Raw genomic sequence first — 21,342 nt, forward strand, 5'->3', positions numbered from 1 at the left:
AGCCATTAAAAAGGACACTTAATTTAATATTACCGGTTAAATCTAACTTAAATTCTATGGACAGTATCCTTCTGTCAATTACCACAGAAAATAATGTTGACCTATCGCTCATTTTTTTAAAATTGATTTATAGTGACATCCTTAAAATGGAAGTCTAGCAGGCGAGTCTTCAGGCAACATTCATAGTTTAGTTAAAGCACACTTCAGTTCTTCAGTGTAAATGTTTGGTGTTTGAGGTGTAAAGTTTTCTCACTCGTCCTATTAAGGTGGGACTCATTTTCTAGGCAGATGAACTGGTTGTGCGTTCCTGTTGTTTAGTGCATGTACACATTGCTAAACAGATAGTTAAATCACATCCTTTCCGTGTGCTTTACTGGTATCATGTCTGGCACCAAATAAAATAACCGGTTTATTTTGCCAGTTAAGATCTAAGTTGAAAGACTGGATATACTTTGCACAAATAAGGAAGCAAGTGATTCCAGTAGTCTCATACTGAAACGTTTCATGTTATCATTAGACCTTTTTTGAAACAATGTGACAACTGAATATTTTTTTTTTAATTTAACGTCTGACTTGTTTAACATCTCCACTACAGAAACACTACAGTTCAAATGTTTGGGGTCAGTCTGATTTTTTTAAAGAGCAATAATTCAAGACTACATTGTTACAGAATCTTTTAAGTAAATATGGTTCCTTTTGAACTTTCTGTTTCCACAAAAATATTAAGCAGTACAAATGTTTTCAACATTGATGATAAAAAGAGATGTTTCTTAAACACTAAATCAGTATATTAGAATGATTTCTGTAGGATCATGTGACAGTGAAGACAACTTAATCTTAATGCCAACTGACCTCAGTCCTCTCCACCCACTCCGCCACAGGTAACATCCAGCCACCTGCGTCTTGATCTTCCTCCTCCATTGGCTGATAGAAGGTCCTGTGGCCATTTCACTGGACCTGTGATTTATAGACTGTTCCAGAGAGAATCTCATGTTGGCCAACCAAATCTCAGCCACGGTGAAATCACAAACTCTGTAGAAAAGAGAACAGAGAAAATACAAAAATTAAAAGAAATACATAGTGTTCACAATACTATAAAAAAATGCTAATTAACATTATAGTCTGCTAATCCTGCCATTTTAATGCATATCAACTGGCAACAACATGTACTTCTACAAAATTGAATTTTGATGGTTTCATCAAATGCACATTTGATGGAGGTCAGCACAAACCATGTGGTCCATGATATGACCCACAAAAGATATGGCAAATGTGTTCTCCCTTTGATAAGCCTATTTAATTTGCCATGATAACTTATTTGTATTAAGCACTGTTTTCCCTGCTGTCCACAACAACATCAGAACTCAATCAAGAACCTGTGACTCAATTTTGGGTCATGACCCACTAAGTTGAGATCCACTGCAGCACAAGTATACAAAACAAAAGCAATGTTCATTGTGTAATTGTAACTGCTGTGCTCACATGACCAACTCTATTTGCATGTTCTGTTTGTCTTAACATCTGACATGAAGAAACAGGCCTGAGTTTTGAACTGCCAACGCAAAGGAATTTGAACACAATAGCTCCAATTTCTGAGCATGTGCTGCCATCTAGTGGGATAATACTGTACCAGACAGCTTGGTTCCCTTAATATAAAGTAACATATAGATTCAAAATCAAATAGTGATGCTGATATGAAAAATGACATTTTAAAACACAGGGACAAGGAGCAGAGGTTAGCGTAAAGCTCAGTGATTCAAGGAACAAGTCTTGACATTTTTCGCAATACAGCCATGTTTAAAGCAAGAAACAAATGTTGTTTCTCTGTAACTATATACAGCTGACAATAATGACTTCAGACATACAAGTACAATATAAGATAAATATAAAGTGAAATAAGAGAAGGAACAGAAGCCCAGCAGCCTGCATGAAACTCTTGTGAAGGTGTTAGAGGGGCATGAGAGCAATGGGACTGAAGGTTTAAAGAGATTGATAAAGGGATTGTTGTTGTTTTTGGGATGGTTGGTAGATGGAGTGAGGGTAAAGCGTTCAGGTAGCAAGTATGAAAGGTGTATCGTAATGTAAGGTGAATCGCTGATTAATTACTATGCTGTTTGTTCACAGGGACATAGTGTCCTCTAGATACAATAAAAGTTTGGTTTGGTTTTCAAATGCAGACACTTAATTACAAAGTGAACAACAACAACAATGATATTTTAATTGTACTGTGAAGTGAAATCAATGAGCATTCTAGGGCTGGTCCGAATACCATTTTTTGAGCTTCGAAGCTTCGGAGGGAGGGGCTGAACATATTCTTCTCTCTAATAAAGGCAGGAATCTCTCTGTGTGTGTGTCTGTCTGTCTGTTTGCATTTTTATTATGTCGAGAACCGTTCATCCAATCGACTTCACGCGTGGCGGGTATGTTGCTGCGGACCCAAGGGAGTGCAGTGTGGTATTTTGGTGCAATATGGACACACTCACGTTCAGAATGAATAAACTTTTAATAAACTACAGAACGGCGAGAGCCGGAAGCGGCGCGCCTCACGCGGGCAGGGCTTATATGCTCCGAGAACGGACACTGCACTGATACAAAACACACAGGTCTAACAAAAAAATCACTCAGTAATTACAGATACCGTAAAGGGTAGGCTATTTAAATAAAAGAAGAACGAAAAATAAATGGACGAAGTTCAACGAACTGTAATAAATAAAGAACACGGTAGCATACTTTCAATAACAGCAACACGCATTTTAATTAACGAACAGTTTAAAAAAAATTATGTGCATGTTATCATGTGTACAATTAGGCTACTGATTAACATGGAGGATAAAAGCAGCTCGTTTTTTTTTACACCAACAACATAGGCTACCATAGGTGTAGGCCTACTACTTACAGAACTCGGGTGATTTTTCAAACTTGATGTGCTGTTGTGGTAGGCCAGTTTCAAATCGCATATTTGGCACACTGCCTTTGTCTTGTCCTCACTCAATTTAAAGTGCTCTCACACAGCTGATGCATTTTTGTCTTCTCTTCCAGATGAACTGAATCATGATGTTCATGACCTTCACTCACGGGCGACTCATATTCAAGCGCGAATGAGAACCGTTTCGCGGGGGATGCCAGGTGTTCGAGAAAAAAAAGAAAAAGAAAAGAATACTCGAATCTCAAAATTGAAAATCAAATGCCAACCCACCGAACGAATATTCGAATATTCTGGCCCTAGAGCATTCATAAAAATACTATCTACAGCTTTAGGGGTTCTGTTATGACAAATTTCTCAATGAACTTCAACTGGTGGTAATGTGAGCCAGGATACCACCAGCTGAAGTGGTGATATGAATAATAAAATGAAAACTATAATTGTGTGTAGATATAAGAAATTTTGAATTCTGTGTCCTTTAGGTGGAGTCTGAAATATTGCAACTACCTGTTCCAAGCACATGAATAACAAAGCAAAGTTAGAAGTGGGAAACTCGGAAATCTATTCTAGATGATACACGAGTTGCAGAGCTTTGACAATGAAAGGTGGTGTTGATTTGAAATATGGCAGAAATAATTTTTATATATAGGTCAGTGGGCAAAAAGCAAATCGGTAGTGAATTATAATAAATGATTTTGCAAGTTAATTTAATTTTACATGCTGTATTACAAAGATACTACTAGATTAAATTGCACAATACAGTATATGTACATAACCTCAAATTTTTGGTGACGCAATATATTGCCCATTATATTTACATAAAAGTTAATGTCACCATGTTTTTTGCATTCCACTTGCGCCTGTTGTCTTTTGCAGCTTCTTTACATAACATGGTGTAGTCATGAGGTGCTAGTTCAAATAAAAATTAAAAAATGCTGCAGATATGGCCTTAGTTAGGGATCTGTGCCTTTGTGTATATGGACATCTCTGCTAAGTAGGTGTTGTGTATTTTACAGAGAAATTTAGAAGAAGGTCAGGGAAAAATCTGTAGATGGAAATATCTCCATAAAAGTACTTTGTGCATTTTTCTTTTTTCTTGTTACTTTGCACTCTTTAGTTAGAAAATGTTTATTTACTATTTATTCACATTTTTTAAGGTATCCCATATTTTGATACTTAGTCCAGGTGATATGTGAAAATAATGTTAACTTTTCCATAAAAGCATGAAACTTGGTACACTTTTAAAGTTTGCTGCCCTAAACATTTTCATAAATGGAGCCATTGCAAAAACACCTCATGGTTGCCATGGCGACCATTGTACTTTCTGCCATAACCAAATTATGTATTTTGTGTCATATCTCCTGAAACAAACATGATAACACAGATAAGGTGATGTCTACCCCTATGTTTTGTCAGCAATGAGTATCACAGTATCACAGCATTTACAAAAGTCCATATTTATGGCTATTATTTTTTTATTTCTTTGATAATTAACTAATATTTATTAATTATTAATAAGAAATTATAAAAGATAAATAAATAAATTAAAAGATTTTTTTCAACAATACTATCAATTATATCAGAGAAAATCATCTCAGGTAGTGTGACGGCAATGCTATCAGGCGAACAGTTAATGGTTAATTCAGTGACTTTATGAGAAGGATTACAATGAAATCTCAGAAGATGCAGAATTAAATTTCAAACATATTTCATGTAAACTTAATTTACAATCACTCTCTGGGGCCAGATTTGTCTATTATGTTGTCCACAAGGGGGAAGCCAGAGCAGGTGAATCGCTAATATTTGATGTAACAGGTGGAATAATATTTATGTGTAGGGTGAGGTGCGGGTTGGACGGTGACAAGCACGGGCGGGTTGCAGGTCCATTAACCAAGACTATTTTGAATCGGTCCAGTATACGCTGAGCAATGTAGCCAATCACGCTGCCACTGATTGACAGCTGTAGAGATTATATTAAAGTAAGCGCTCTTTGCTTGCTTTCTGTATTTAATCTATTCACAATTTGAATAAAAGTTTTAATAAATGAGTTTTGTCTACCTCATGTAGGAGATGTAACGCAGGTGCGGTTCGGGTCCCAGTTTTTATGTCAAATGGGTTGGGTATGGGATTAAATTAGTGTTGCTGTCAGATAATGTGTCGGGTGTTCTGTTAATTACTGTGATTGTGGGAAGATCATTTCACCAGCCAGGAAAGGTGAACGAAAATGCCTCTCTGTGATGTTACCACGAGGCATCGCTTACTTACAGATCTCAGGCTTCTGGAGGGGATGAAGATTCGTATGACTGAGTGGAAGTTGGAGGGTGCTGAGCCTGTGGCTGTTCTGTACGCAAACATCAGTGTCTTGAACTTGATGCGAGCCGCAACCGGTAGCCAGTGCAGGGAGATAAAGAGAGGTGTGACACGGGCCCTTTTGGGCTCATGGAAGATCAGTCATGCTGCTGCATTCTGAAACATTTGTCGAGGTTTGATTGCGCATGATGGAAGTCCAGCTAGAAGAGTACTGAAATAGTCCAGCCTAGAAATGACAAGGGCCTGGGCAAGAAGTTGTGCAGCATGCTCTGTTTGGAAGGGCCTGATCCTCCTGATGTTGTGCAATGCAAACCTGCCTGATCGAGCTGTCTTTACAATATGATCCTTGAAGGTCAGCTGGTCACCAAAGAATAACTTTTGATGAACCTAGCAGGATGATGAAATAGTGCTGTAGAGTCGGAGTGGCAGGCAAGATGAGAAGCTCAGTCTTTGCCAGGTTGAGCTGCAGGTGATGATCCTTGATCCATGCCGAGATGTTTGACAGACAGCCTGAGATCCGTGCAGCTACTATTGGATTGAATGATAGAGCTGTGTGTCATCAGTATAACAATGGTAGGAGAAACCATGTGCTTGTATAATGGGTCCCAGTGATATAGTGTATATGGTGAAGAGGAGGGGTCCAAGAACTGATCCCTGAGGAAACCCTGTGACCAGTTGATGTTCTTTGGATACCTCTCCTACCCAGAAAACCCTGAAAGACCAACCTGTGAGATAAGATTCAAACCAGTGGAGTGCAGATCCGGTGATGGTAGACAGGACAATCTGATGATTCACAGTGTCAAAAGTGGCAGGTAGATCCAGCAGAATAAGAACTGTTGATTTGGAATCAGCTTTTGCAATCTGCAGGGCTATAGTGACCGACAGTAAAGCAGTCTCAGTTGAAGGGCCGCTTCTGAAACCTGAGTGATTAAAGTTCAGTTGGTCTTTCTGTGAAAGAAATAATGTAACTGTGTCTATAAATGTGTGAACCAAATGGTCCATTCCATTAGAATAACAAAGGACCAGCATTCCTCAGGAACGTCTTGTAGATTGCAGGATCTCCACTGGGAAGGTCCTAACAGTATCTGTTGTTTCTAGCCCTTTTGTCTTCAGGTATAAAATTATATCCCACAGACAGAACTTTGGGAGAAGCTAGGATTCATACAAGGATTAAGATTGTTTGAAGGAAGACATGCTAACATCGCTATTGAAGAACTGCTACACTACCATCTTCAATAAATTGTTCCCCACAAAATTTTGGTCAAGCCTTAATTCCTTGTATTAGAGAAATCTAGTACATTGGTGAGCCACCCAAAAGACTGCTCAGCAAATATACAGTAAATATGATGATACATGGGGCAACTTTTTAGGTTAGAAGGGGTAGTATGCACTGGCCTGTCTAGACAGATATTGTCTTGACAAGAAGTTAAAGTGGATCATAAAGTGTCAGTTGTTGTATTTTCATCCAGAGATGAGAAGTGGGTGGGTGAGGGAAGAGAGGATGACAGAGGAAAGATGGAAGGGTGAAAGGGAGCGTAGGTTTTGCCTAAAAGTAACTGGTAGAGGAATTGGTTTCACACAGGTAGTAATATGTAGGTTAAATGTAATAAAGAAATGATCAGAGATGTCTAGAGGTTTTACCAAATGTTGTCTGTGATACAACTGCATGTGTAAATTAAGTCAAGCTGGTTGCCTGATTTGTTAGTGCTTGTGGTGGTAAGCCATTTGAGATCGAATGAAGCTAGGAGTGGAAGAGGAAGTCTGCAGTGTAAGGCTTCTCCAGATGGATTTTGAAGTCACCAGAGACTACAAGTGGACTGCCATCCACAGAGAATGAGGACAGCAGCCCATACAGCTCCTCTATAAAGGTGCCCAGTTGACCAGGAAGGCGATAAATCATTACAATATGGAGTTTAACAGGAGCTGTTACCATAATAGCATGAAACTCAAAAGAATTTTTATTGCATAGGAAAGAGTGTGTTGAGTATTTCCAATTATTAGAAATGAGAAGACCAGTACCCTTCCAACCTGACAGGAGGGGATGTGAGAGAAAGGGAAGTTGTTAGAGAGAACAGCAGGAGTTGCGGAGTCTTCTGGACGAATCCAGGTCTCAGTCAAGCCAAAGATACTAAGAGTAGACTGAGAAGTAATGGCCAGAATGAAGTTTGTTGACAGCTGACTGACAATTCCAGACACCCACAGAAAATGACAGAGGTGCAGCAGAAGAGGTGCAGATAGGACGCAGGTTAGCAAGATTGCGTTGCCGTCTGCGTGATGTTGAGAGAGAACAAGAAAGTATTGGAAACACACTACCACCTACAGTACCTGACTCTGACTGAGAGGTAAAGAAAAATACACTTACTTGAGATTATATTTTTTTTATATCTCAGAAATATATGATTGTATTCTTGAAAACAATCTTTTATTGTGCTATTGAATAAAATATTAGTTAAGCTGGTGTGTGGTGGGTGTTCTGGCGCAATATGGCTGCTGTCATCCAGGTGGATGCTGCACATTGGTGGTGGTTGAGGAGATTCCCTCTTCCATGTAAAGCGCTTTGAGTACTCAGAAAAGCACTACATAAATGTAACGAATTAACAATTAATTAAATAAAATTTTTTTTATTGTAATATTGAATAAAAAATGTGTTAATTATCAAAGAAAGAAAAAAATAATAGCCATATTATGGACAATTTTAAATGCTGTGATACTGTGATTCTCAGATACTGTTATTTCCTTCTCACATTGCTCTTCACCTTAACAGTTTATGTTTTTGTATATGGTAAGTAAAATGGTCACCATGGCAACCACAAGGTGTTTTTGCGATGGCTCCATTTCTCAAAATGTTCAGGGCCCAAACCTGTACAATTGTGCCAAATTTCATGCTTTTATGAAAAAGTGAACATATCACCTCAAATTTTGCACATATCACCTGGACTAACTTAATGATCTAAATATTCTTAAGAATGAAAAGTTTGCTGTCATTTGAAAGTGTATAGGCCTTCTTGCATTATTATGCTGTTAAATTATGATTATATATATATATTCAGTGGCATAAAATGGTCTTCAAATGACAATAATATCGCTTATCGCAATTATTTCTGGGGCAATATATCGCACAACAAAAAGCTGTTATGGTGACAGGCCTAAGTGTAAACGTGTATTTCGTTTAGATACCAAGTAGCAATACAATAAGCTGAATTCAGATGTAGTCATTTGGGCTTATTGTTCACAACATAGCCTAATTTTTGTTTTGTTTAGGCTGTTTTCACATTATGTTTTCGACTTAAATGCGACTTAAGCTATGAGTTTCTCATGTGCGCTTGAAGGCAGCATAACTTTTCTTAAAGGTGTACTCAGAAGGATTTTATCCGTCCCAATAGCACCAGCTGTTTAGAATGTATACAGACACCTATAGACTAGGATGCACAACGTTTGTATAGCAACTGCTGTTGCTCCACAGTAATGCTGTTTGTTTCTATTTTTCTACCTCACACATTAATGGCTGTTGTTTGATTCAGCGCTAATAAATTTTCACACATTACTTACAGCAATTTGGCAGCTGTGACCTTTGTGTGCACATCATAAGTGCCATATGAAGTATTAGTAAACATTTCTATTAACTGTGGTTGTGGACTGGTAATGTGATGTCACCAAAGTGAAGACCCACTCCATGTAGAATAAATAGCTTTTCCTATTAAACTAATATAAGTGGATATGAGCATACATCGTTTTAAAACATATTCCTCAAAAAGCACTTTTCACACATGCAAAACTTTAAATTGGGAAAAAAAAAATGACTGAGTACACCTTTAACTGAAGACTAACCGCCGCCATGACCCTTCCTTCTTTCCCAAAAGCGTGGCAGCTCTCAGAGTCTAGAAAGCTCTGAGGGGAGGCGCTTTAAGTGGAGCTGCAGCGCCCCCCTGCGTTCACACACAGGAAACACAGGAGGGGACAAAAAGGGGGCGGCGACGTACAGTCAGCAGAAGAGAGGAAGAGAAAAAACATGGCACAGAAAAAATTCAAATGTTCTTCCTGGAAAATCTCTGATCCCGCCACAACTTCACCACATGACATTTCCGAAAGAAAATGCGACACCCTTGCGCGCCCGCAGCAAGGCCCCAATCTCATTCAGCGATTATCTGACATTTAATTATTTACCTGTGTGAAACCCTCACTTACAGCGCGGTTTGATTTACAAACGTTTACACAACTGCGAGATTTGCATTTATTTTTACTTAAAAAAAAAAAAAAAATTATTTTTTTTAATTAAAATTCCACGTCTGTGTACTGTGCTATATTCCCCATAGCGATTGCACAATATTTAACTCCCACAGTCTTCCCGGTTCACGTTAACTATGATCTCACCCGTGTTACTGGTAAAGGGTGGGCAACTTTATCCACCACTCATATGGAAACCCACACTCACTTTCTGTTTGCAACCGACACAAAATGACTGAATTTCATCAACCTGCAAGGAAATTCAAGGCGGGAATGTATCACGCTTCCGATATTAACCCACGCCGGACACATTTCATTGCATTTCACACCTAGTTACACACTGGCAAAGCAAACGGTTATTACAATACAACAGGCGTAAGATGCTCAATCCATATGCAGTGTTTACGTGGTGCATAAAGTCCAGAAAGTGTCTGTCTTTACCTGCTAATGCACGGAGTGTCAAACTGGGAGGTGGCTTCTTCTTCTCGCATGTCCTCATGGTAAAAAATGCAAGCTAAATAAGCAACTGCGCAGTTTCTTTTGCCTCGCGCGGTGAATGAACGGCACTGCGCGCGATCCGCCAGCACCTTCATCATGTCACACATGAGCACATTTGAATCGCACACTGTAAAATGTCGGCGCAGCTGCGTTATGAAACCACTGTAAAGAGGAGAAGATGTGACACAAACATCAGCGCGCAAAATTGTTCCAGAGTCTTCCTCCAAAAAAATGCACGCACGCATCTCGCGACTTCTCTGTGGTCTGCTAATATGATGATGCGGTTTTGGCCAGGCGAGGATGTGGTGCCACGGCGCGAGTCCCTCACGTCCACTCACGAGTTTGATCTGAGCAGGAGATGCGCGTTTGGAAATTGCGCAGTTTTTAATCCGCTGCAAACGCAGGCACTCCCCTCTCTCTCTCTCTTTGCTCTCCCGTATGTTTCCCCCTGCACTCTTTCGCTGCTTCTTCTTTCTCCTCCTCCCTCGCAGTCGTTTTCCCCCCTCATGCAGGTTTATTTTCGGTGAACGAGTCTCTCTTGGACCCGCTCCGCCCCGCCTCCGTTTCTCCCGGACGCTCAGGACTTCCAAATTCCACCATCACTCACTCCATCCGAGCAGAGAGCGGGTGTCCGTTCCCAGGGCCAGCAGGCTGCTTTGGGGGATAATGTGGGGCTGTTAGTGTTGATGGGGTTGGATTGATTTTGTGTCATCTCTAGTGAATTAACCCTTCTATTGTTTTAAGATTATGTATGATATTTGTTCCGTGAAAACAGACTGGAAACAGGTCCTGTGACATTGCTAAGATTGTCTAAAAATAAATAAATAAATATATATATATATATATAAACTTTATATATGTGTTTTTTTTTTTTTTTTATAAATTGCAATACATTTTTAATAAATTGTAATAAATGGTTAATAAACAAATTTAATAAATTGTTAAAAGTGTTTATAAAATAACTACATTATGGTCATGTGGGTTCATTTTGAACCATATTGGGTGAGCCATGGGCTATTCATCTTAAAATAGATAGCTTTTAATAGAAGCATTGATCAAATCTGACTCAAAAATATTTGACAATATCTCCTCATTCCGTTCTTTGTAAGAGTTTAACCTGAGGCTATTTTCTATCAGAAAAAAAAAAAAAAAAAATACTACAGCACTTTCTACATATCTGTAGTGCAAAAAAATTGAATGAATGGACATGCTGCCGGTGTGCAAACATAGGGGTCAATATTGACTGCTTTATAAAATAGGTAATTTATTTGTGAAATATGAAATTGGTCAAATTCATTATAAAATACCAAAAGTAAAAAGGGACATAGTGCATTTATTAGAAGTGTTACTCAAGAATGTACAGTTTATATAAAAAATAATCATTATTATTAATGCATTATTTATAAATTTGTTTGTGCATAATACAGTTTGGGACCACATTTTCTCTCTTTTTCTCATTACGGGTGTTCTTAAAACCTATTGCACTGCAATCTCGATTTACTAAACGCAAAAGCTTGAACATAACACCCGGATGGATGATCTCACTCAAAATCAATAATAATAATATATATATATATACTATTTACAAATAAAATTTTGCATAATAAGTTTAGGACCAGCTTTTTCATTTGTTTAGGACCAACAATTGGGACCAAGGGTGTTTTAAACCCTTTACACTGCAGTCATTCTAATGCAGTCAATTCATTTTAATGTTAATATTTTTAATTGAATATTTTGTGGGTCAAATGTAATTCAAAGATCACAGGTGGGCATTGTTTCTTAGGCAACAGTTGATTAGGTGTGCAGATGAGGGCCGTGTGTGTGTGTGTGTGTTCAGTGTATTCCTCCTGGAATGTCTGTGGTTGGTGCTTCACTGCCATAATTGAATACACAGATGGAGAACGTTTGATGCAATACTATACAGAGAAGAGCTAACTCAATTATGTCAGTTCAAATGTAGCGAGACTCGGGACTGGTGTCCCTGAGGGACCCAAATCACTCAAAACGCAAATCAGATTGTCCACTTGTCCTCAGCTGGCACTTCCAGATCATTATTAAGTTCTCATCTGGTGTCTGAGAAGAGGGTTCAGACAGAAATCTGGACAGAGCTCGGCCCGTCCAGGTTTTACATTCACGCTTTTCTCTCCACAAGCTGCCCGGGAGCAACAAGTGTCAGATTCATGTGAGGAAATGCAGGTTACTTCTTGTGAATGACCCCTCTCACAGCATCAATGGGTCTGAGGTGGGAACATCGGGGTGATGAATAAACCCTGGGGACTTCATCCTCCATTTTGCGACTCAAAAGATGTCTTTCTCTCCCTTCTTCTTTTTAACTTCCATTTTTTTAAAGAAAAAAATCTGAAGTGCTCTAAACGATTACAATGGCGCCTTGGAGGCCAATTTGAATGTGAATTAGACATGTTGCTATGAGCACCCCAACAACCAGTTAGAGGTACAGAGACACACAGACCTGTGGCTGAATAAAGAGCTCCTTACAGTCTGAGCAAGTCTGGCTCTTTCAGAAGAGGATGGCAGAGTGAATGCAGCCTTACACGGAGGCCACCCTCGCTCTCGCTTTCTCTCTCCCCTTCCCTCAGAACTATTCTTCTGTTCCAGTTTCTCCACTCTCTTGTTCTCTTCTTCCAAGAATTTCCCTCAACTTTATGAGTGTCCTGAGAAGATTGCCTCCGGCTCTAAAGAACAAGTATAGCCGCACACGTCAATCATCGAGGTCCAAGATGACTGGAAAAGTGGAGTAAATGACCACAAGTGTCAAATTTGAAGGAATAATTCCTGTGGATACGGATGATTTGGTGGTAAATTTCAACTAATTGGATTACAGTTGCACAATTTTGAGAATTTTCTGAAATTATAGCACCCTCTATTACTAGAAATTAGGCATGTGAACTTAGATTTCCCTATGCCCTGTTGTTCATCTGCAGACAACTGAGTTAGCTGGACCTACTGATTTGACAATCCTTGTTGTCAAAGCAACAAGTCTGTAAACACAATCCTACTGGGAAACAGGATTAGATCGTGACTTCATCTCCTTATTCTTTCAAGAGCATCCTTCTATATCAAACAGAATAACAAATCAGTCCAACATTTCACTTATTACTATTACATAGTAAAATGTTGAAGCCTCTATAGAACAATATTTTGAACTGTATTCATCAAAGAATGCTGAAAAAGTATCATGGTTTCCACAAAAATATTGAGCAGCAAAACTGTTTCAGCATCGATAACAATAAGAAATTGTAATTTTTTTTTTGAGCAGCAAATCAGCATATTAGAATGATTTCTGAAGGATTGCGTGTAACGGCTGCTGAAAAATCTAATTTGTCATCACAGGAAAAAAATTTAAAAATAAATATATTCAAATGGATCATAGTTACCATGAATTGCAACAATATTTCACAAACTTGAATTTTGATCAAATAAATGCAGCTTTGGTGCTTATAACAGACTTCTTTAAAACGCGCGCGCGCACACACACACACACACACACACAAAAACTCACCCAAACTTTTTAACAGTAGTGAAAATATATTAATAAAAATATTTTTATATTTTAAGAGTATATGATGCCAGCTAATTACATTGCACTGTCTGTCATGGTTTTGAATATCACTATAGAGTATGTGCCCTTACTATTAAACTATTAAAATTTGTATGACCAAATAAAACTTTTACAAACATCAGATGCTGAATCAAGATCTTCTGAATCAAAAGAAACGGCTTAGGTTCCTCCAAAAATTCAAATAGTAGAATGTTGTCACTAAAATGTTAATTCAAAATAAATAAATAAATAAGTAAATAAAATGGCACATTGAAAATTTCAGAAAGAGTTCCGTTCATTTCTGAGATCACAAAAAGTCAATTGTAGTGCCACCTTGTGACCGATTCTCACAGAATTCGATACACAGCATCTTGCTGACATCCTGCAGGCATATACTGAATTTCATGACAATTGTCCCATCAAGTGAAATTATTAGTTGTTAATTTTTTATGTCTGGAAAATCTGCAACACTAATAAATGAGAAAATGCTGAGCTGTTTTATTAAACATTAAAATTAATTCCATAAAACTTAACAAATTGCTAATGTTTTCATTTCATCTCTTGTGATTTAGCGCACATTAAATTCTCTTTTTAAATTAAATTTGCTCAGTGTGTAAAAGGGTATAACAAGTGCTTGTCCTCTTTTGTGCATTGCATAAAATTAGACATGGAGTGTTAATCAACTGTCACTGAAAGTGTGAGTGTGTTGTTAGTTATCAAGGCTCATGAGCAGAGCGGTTCCTCTCTTGATCCAGTGATCATAAGGCACAGCTCCAGACTTCAGATCAACGGCCACCACGAATGATGGCCGACCACTACCACCGGACCGCACAGGGTAGTAGTAGCAGGGACAGGAGTAAATATCTGCACACACACACACACACACACACATAAGAACATCAACAATTACTGAATGTACTGACATAAAGTTGACTCTGTAATACAGGGATGTACGTAAGACTGTGTACTCACTCTTGGCAACCCTCTTACGGCTCTCCACAGGTTTGAAGTGGATTGAGGGCATGGGGCAGACTAGCTGCATGGGCTCTGCCTCTACCAGACAGGAAGCTTTCTTATCCCAGCCCGCCCCCTCCAGATACAGCCCCTGGATGAACACTCCATCCTGGAGTAGAGAAGGGGAAAAACAAGAGGTCGAGTGCAAAACAAAGACATTGAGAGAGGGCACACAGTGGCCTCCAGTGTAAGAATTTAACTGGCAAATAAATGTGTGGAAATGTTAAGCACTAATTGGCCACACTGACGTAAGGACCAGTGACAACCAATCGAAATGTACAAATTCATAGCAAATATCTTAAGTACGTAAATCCCCTATCTAAGCATGCATGGAAATTACGTTACACACAGTAGAGTCAGCAGAGTTTAAGGGGGTGTTCACACAAAATTTGTTCTTACAATCCATCTACATTTTTTTTTTTAAATTGTCAGTCAGCTCACACATGCATGGATGTCTTGCCTGTTCCATCATATTTTGCTGTTTTTTGTTATTAAGGTGCTGTGTTATAATAGTAAAGTTCTGTGATGAAAATAAAGATTATAGTGCTTAAATATTAATTGGGTCTGAGAGTATACAGTCAAGTAAATTAATAAATATTGATGATCCATGCCTTCATAGTAGAAGGATTCATTTGTTCACCAGATAATTATTCTTTACCTACAGTATCTCACAGAATTGAATACACCCCTCATATTTTTGTAAATATTTTATTATATCTTTTCATGTGACACTGAAGAAATGACACTTTGCTGTTAGAGACCTTGCGCTCCTCCACCTTCCGTTTGAGGATGCCCCACAGATGCTCAATAGGGTTTAGGTCTGGAGACATGCTTGGCCAGTCCATCACCTTTACCCTCAGCTTCTTTAGCAAGGCAGTGGTCATCTTGGAGGTGTGTTTGGGGTCATTATCATGTTGGAATACTGCCCTGCGGCCCAGTCTCCATGCTCATGCTCTGCTTCGGTATGTCACAGTACATGTTGGCATTCATGGTTCCCTCAATGAACTGTAGCTCCCCAGTGCCGGCAGCACTCATGCAGCCCCAGACCATGACACTCCCACCACCATGCTTGACTGTAGGCAAGACACACTTGTCTTTGTACTCCTCACCTGGTTGCCGCCACACACGCTTGAGTAATCCAGTAATCCATGTCCTTAGTCTGCTTGTCTTCAGCAAACTGTTTGCAGGCTTTATTGTGCATCATCTTTAGAAGAGGCTTCCTTCTGGGACGACAGCCATGCAGACCAATTTGATGCAGTGTGCAGCGTATGGTCTGAGCACTGACAGGCTGACCCTCCACCCCTTCAACCTCTGCAGCAATGCTGGCAGCACTCATACGTCTATTTCCCAAACACAACCTCTGGATATGACGCTGAGCACGTGCACTAAACTTCTTTGGTCGATCATGGTGAGGCCTGTTCTGAGTGGAACCTGTCCTGTTAAACCGCTGTATGGTCTTGGCCACCGCGCTGCAGCTCAGTTTCAGGGTCTTGGAAATCTTCTTACAGCCTACGCCATCTTTATGTAGAGCAACAATTCTTTTTTTCAGATCCTCAGAGAGTTCTTTGCCATGAGGTGCCATGTTGAACTTCCAGTGACCAGTATGAGAGAGTGAGAGCGATAACACCAAATTTAACACACCTGCTCCCCATTCACACCTGACACCTTGTAACACTAACGAGTCACATGACACCGGGGAGAGAAAATGGCTAATTGGGCCAAATTTGTACATTTTCACTTAGGGGTGTACTCACTTTTGTGGCCAGCGGTTTAGACATTAATGGCTGTGTGTTGAGTTATTTTGAGGGGACAGCAAATTTACACTGTTATACAAGCTGTATACTCACTACATTGTAGCAAAGTGTCATTTCTTCAGTGTTGTCACATGAAAAGCTATAATAAAATATTTACAAAAATGTGAGGGGTGTACTCACTTCTGTGAGATACTGTAAATTAACAGCATATAGACATATTGTTAACACTTTATAATAACTTCGATTATTAGCATTATGGAACACTATATAATGTTACATTATTAGTTTTATACATTTAAATAGTTATGACCACTACAAAAGTTTGTGTTCAGCAGGATTTGTTTTTAAGAAATTAACACTTTTATTCAGCAAGAATGCATAATTGAACAAAAGTGACAGTAAAGACATTTATAATGTTATAAAAAATGTCTTTTATATACATTTCATTTCAAATAAATGCTGTTGTTTTCAACTTTCTATTTATCAGATAATCCTGAAAATGTATCACATTTTTTTACAGAAATATTAAGCATGTGACGTGATACTGAAGACTAGAGTAATTTATTCTGAAAATTCAGCTTTGCCATGACATGAATAAGTTACATATAAATAAATAAATATAAAATTCATTGTAAAGTGTAATAAAATTTCACAATAGAAAACAGTTATTTTACATTTTAATAATAGTTCACAATATTGTATTGTTATATTGCCTTACTGACTCCAAACTTTTTAATAGAATATATTTGAATGTTTATGAACTACTAACAATAGTCAACAAAATATTTAACTGTGCAACCAAAAACTAGCAAACAATTAAAAATGTTAGCATAGAGCCCTGGCATGGGCTGTTTTTCTGCTTTGGAGGGATGCCACATGAGTAGTGAGACAGAGGGAGAGAGAGCGAGAGAGAACAAGTGAGATGCAATGAGAGAGATGCAAATGTCAGGTGCATCAGCTCCTAATGGACAGCGGATGGCAGCAGTTACTCACCTTGGGAGGGGAATGCAGATTCTTGTCATCCATAGTGCTGACAATGAACTCCCAGGATAGAGTGTCTACAGACACCTGCACAGCAAACACAACACTGATATCAGAATCACTGCCAGCAGCAGAAAAAAAAAAAAAAAAAACTCTCTCTCTCTCACACACACACAGTTACAGTACTGCCAAGATATGGCCACTTTAAGTGTATCCTCAGTTCTTACTAGCCACCTGTCGGTGTGTGGGGACATTACACATTAGGACATTTGTTTTTCAGTCCATTTGCTGCAGAATTGGCTGCCCTGAAGCGTCGCAGGTGTCTCTTGATCATCAGATGCAGCTCATTTTGCTGCTGTGCTCCTGAAGCTATTGAGCAGCTGAGCAGAATGTGATTTTGGGGGAGTGTGAGAGCTCCTGTTTGCAGATCCCAAAAGGACCCAAGAATAAACATCATCACTGGGGCATTAGAAAGGTAATGGAGCAGGATTGTGCTGCGTCCCCTGCAGAATGTGTGAGTAAGTGAATGTGAATGCAAAGTGTTAGTAAATGTAATGCGGTAAAAATGTGTTACCGAGCATGTTACTCAAATGAATTATAGACCATCGGTTTGCTGTGATTGAAGTCCATATGAGAAATATAATGCTGCACTTGGGAAGTTTCCACTTGTGAGTTTGGAAATTGTAATTATGATGTGCACTGAATTGATTTTGTTCAGAATAAAATGAACACATAGAGCAATTTCATACTTCTTTCTCTCTCTCTTTAAATCCCCAGGAAGATGTTTTAGAGACTGGAGCACCAAAATGAAGTGCAGAGGACTGACATTAGGTGTGTAATTGATTCTCTATCTGTGTATTTTATCATTCTTGTTCTTCTACAGAGATTGATGGGAAGTATTGCTTAGACACACAAGCATGTTGCCTCATAATCTGGCTTAATGAATTGTAGTTTGGGGCAAGATTTATTGATGTTCATTATTATTTCGCACACACAATGCATAGAAATCAATTGTAAAGTTAACATTCACAGTTACAACTTATTACAATCAACAGGAATTTGTTCGTGCCATGATTCTGTCATTTTTGTTTAGAGGGATAGTTCGCCCAAAAAATAAGTATCTTCTTTAATGTATAAAAGAAGATATTTTCGAAATGATGCGTTGTTCTTTCGACCATACAGTGAAAGTCAGTGGGGTTGAGTGTTTTTTTGGACCCTACTGACTTTGATTACATGGATTCTGAATCTAGTTCAGATAGTTACCTATAGTTATACTACCATTCAAAAGTATGGGGTCAGTAAGATATTGTTAACATTTTTTAAAGAAATTGCTTATGCTCACCAAGGCTGCATTTGATCAAACTACTATTACAATTACTGTTTTCTATTTGAATGTAATTATAAATGTAATTGATGATGACAAATAGAACTAGAAATATAAATATTTTGTAACAATGTTAAAAGTCTTCACTGTGACTTTTGATCAATGTATTGTCTTAAAAGTATTTTTAAAAAATCTTAATCTTACTGACACCAAACTTTTGAACAGTATTGTATCTTTGACTGAGCTCTCTAGTGTGTGTGACTGAGTTAAGTATAAGAGGACACTAAAGAGCCTTCACCACATGTGTTTGATGTCCTGAGAGTGTGCTAAGACTCTGTTAAGTATGTGTGAATATGTATGAGTCTCATGATGTGTTGCTGACTTTGTGTGTGTGTGTGTCTCACGTTGTTCTGGCGTGCAGAGCTCTGTAGTACAGCGGTGAGGAAGCCCGTAGGGAAGGTAAATCCAGACAGCCAGAAGAGGACAGGAGGGCGAGCAGTTTCCGCCCAGCGAGCAAACTGCTCCACGCGCTGGCACAGGTCCCTCGTCCAAGACGCCAAGGGCTTCAGGGACGGGTACGCCTAAGGATGGAGAGCGTCTCATTACTGATGCGTGTCTTTTTTTGTGGTGTAATTAAAATGATCTTACTGTTCTGCAACAGCACTTGCTCTCAGCAGGAACTTGACACTAAATTAATGAAATCTGGTCAAGGGCATAACATCAACTTCAAACGGCACAAAATAGCTTAGTGACATCTATCTCCGCTTACAGTAAGGCCTTTCATTGAGTATTGTGTAACTCCGAGTTCAGCTGGTTTATGAGAACTGCCGCTCAAGGCCATTGAGAGGATACAAAGGAAGAGTTTCTGTGGGTTTGGATGAGATGCATTACTGTCGTTCATGAAGAATATCTTGAGTGATTGAGCCACAGAGTATAATATTACGTCTGGACTCGAAAGAATTTTAAACAAATCTTACATAACCAGTTCGAATTGAGCAATTAAACTAACAGAAATCTGACGGTGCAGAACAGTATGGTGCAATGTTTTCTGGAATTCTTGGGACTCGAGAAATTATTCACCCTTCAATGTTATTTTGGTGTTCAAAGAACAAAGATATTTGGATTTGATTTTTTTTAAAAAAGAAAGAAAAATCAAACGTGAGTGTGGCTTGTGCCAAAGGAATTAGCATTTCAAACGCTGCAACTGCCACACAGCACTAGGAAAATACTCATGATTAGTTTCATTTCACGCTGCGCCATAAAAAACCTTTATGCATTTAGGTTCTCGCTGGCATGAAAATGAAAACGTTTTGAGATATTTCTAGGCAGAATAAATGCTGTCGCTTTTACCCTTTGAAACTGGGACAACATGGAGTGATATAAATGAGGATAAAAGGTTTTGATGGAGTATCTGCTGATGTTTTAATCTGATCTAGCACTCCAGAGCAGTAGTTCCCAAACTTTCCCACCACCCACGCACCAAATTGAAGCTGTGCATGAAAATGGGGTGCCCTAAATAATCAACTAAACCCTTGCTCCGACGAATTAATCAATCATGGGAACCAAGTGTATGATGTCCATTGTTGATTTTCTTAACTAGGCAGTTTAAAGACAAATCTGGTCGAACAGCAACATTTCAGCATCACTGAACAATGAGTGACAATAAAAAAAATGGGGAGGAAAAAACTGTCATATAGCATGCTATTAGAAATGACAAAACCAGTTTACTGGCATGCAGAGATCAGCTAGCGTTAAGGGCACATACATTAATGAATTGCACATAAATTAATTAGCTTTTATTAACATAACCTTGTGCATTCCGCACAGGTAATTAAACTTTTGAACTTTTGAACATACACAAGATTTAAAACAAAAAAAAAAAAACCCTGAAAGTTAACTGAAATAATATGAGTTTAAATGGGAGTACTAAATTTACCAAAATTAAAACTAGAATACACAAATTAAATCTAAATGGAAATATTAAAAAGGTAATAAAAATATCCAAAGAAAAAAAATTAATAAGTGTAAACTAAAATTAAAATGAAAAATGAAATTATAAAAATAAAAGCTTATTCAAAATTTTTAATAATTACTAAAAGTTTGCAAATAGTACAAAAATTACACACCTATGGACTTAAATTGTGCATCAAAGTAATGGAGGTTATGCTCTCCTAATTAGTTTTTAGTAAGGAAAATTATACTTTTGATAATTATGAAAATAAGCAGGGGCATTTGAACAAAAGTGTTTTTAAAACTCTAATTTTGTTCTGTCAGTAATGCTTGTAATGTCAGATTTTTTAAATCAATAAGCTAACATGAATGACATTAAAGTAATTTTCCACCATTACATCTATTTTCTTCAGTGCATCACAGGTACGGAAGCCTAGGGCTAACTGTGACAGAGACACATTATGAGACATAAAATCTCAATTGTGAAATATAAAGTCATTATTCTTAGATATAAAGCCACCATTATGAGAGATGAAATTGCAGGAAACAAAGTCACAATTATAATTAATTTATTTTTACTCAGAAATGGCCTTCCACAGATTGGAAACCACTGATCCCAGGTCAGTTAAAAAAGAAGACCAGATTGAATAAATGGTGTGAGTGTTATCTTTTAATAGCCTTTGAGGTCACAACGGGTTATGTCAACAGTGTCAATGTAACATATGAGGCCTGACACCTCCACCACTCACAAACTAGCAGTTATAAAGAGCATGAAAGAAAGGAAGATGGGAGAAAAAAAGAGAAA

The 21,342-nt window shown here is 38.3% G+C and overlaps 2 protein-coding genes across 5 annotated transcripts in view; both read right to left on the reverse strand.

Annotated features, from left to right (window-relative positions):
- kdm6ba (lysine (K)-specific demethylase 6B, a) overlaps positions 1–10,545 on the reverse strand; it is a 92,487-nt gene extending 81,942 nt beyond the window's left edge. For 3 of the 4 annotated variants that reach the window (XM_058781336.1, XM_058781333.1, XM_058781335.1), the window contains exons 1-2: positions 9,899–10,545; positions 853–1,032 (exon numbers count right to left, since the gene is read on the reverse strand). The gene's annotated coding sequence lies outside the window, so the exon portion shown is untranslated. Of the gene's footprint in view, positions 1–852; positions 1,033–2,896; positions 3,054–9,898 lie in introns of those variants that run through there. The other variant, XM_058781334.1, reaches the window with a different exon arrangement.
- A 734-nt stretch (positions 10,546–11,279) lies between these two features.
- dnah2 (dynein, axonemal, heavy chain 2) overlaps positions 11,280–21,342 on the reverse strand; it is a 135,366-nt gene continuing 125,303 nt past the window's right edge. The window contains 4 exon segments of the mRNA XM_058781820.1: positions 11,280–14,378; positions 14,487–14,637; positions 17,276–17,350; positions 18,992–19,168. Coding sequence (XP_058637803.1) covers positions 14,224–14,378; positions 14,487–14,637; positions 17,276–17,350; positions 18,992–19,168 — 558 coding nt within the window. The 3' untranslated portion in view covers positions 11,280–14,223.

This window comes from Onychostoma macrolepis, chromosome 07 (genome assembly GCF_012432095.1).
Source record: "Onychostoma macrolepis isolate SWU-2019 chromosome 07, ASM1243209v1, whole genome shotgun sequence".
Lineage (NCBI taxonomy): Eukaryota > Metazoa > Chordata > Actinopteri > Cypriniformes > Cyprinidae > Onychostoma > Onychostoma macrolepis.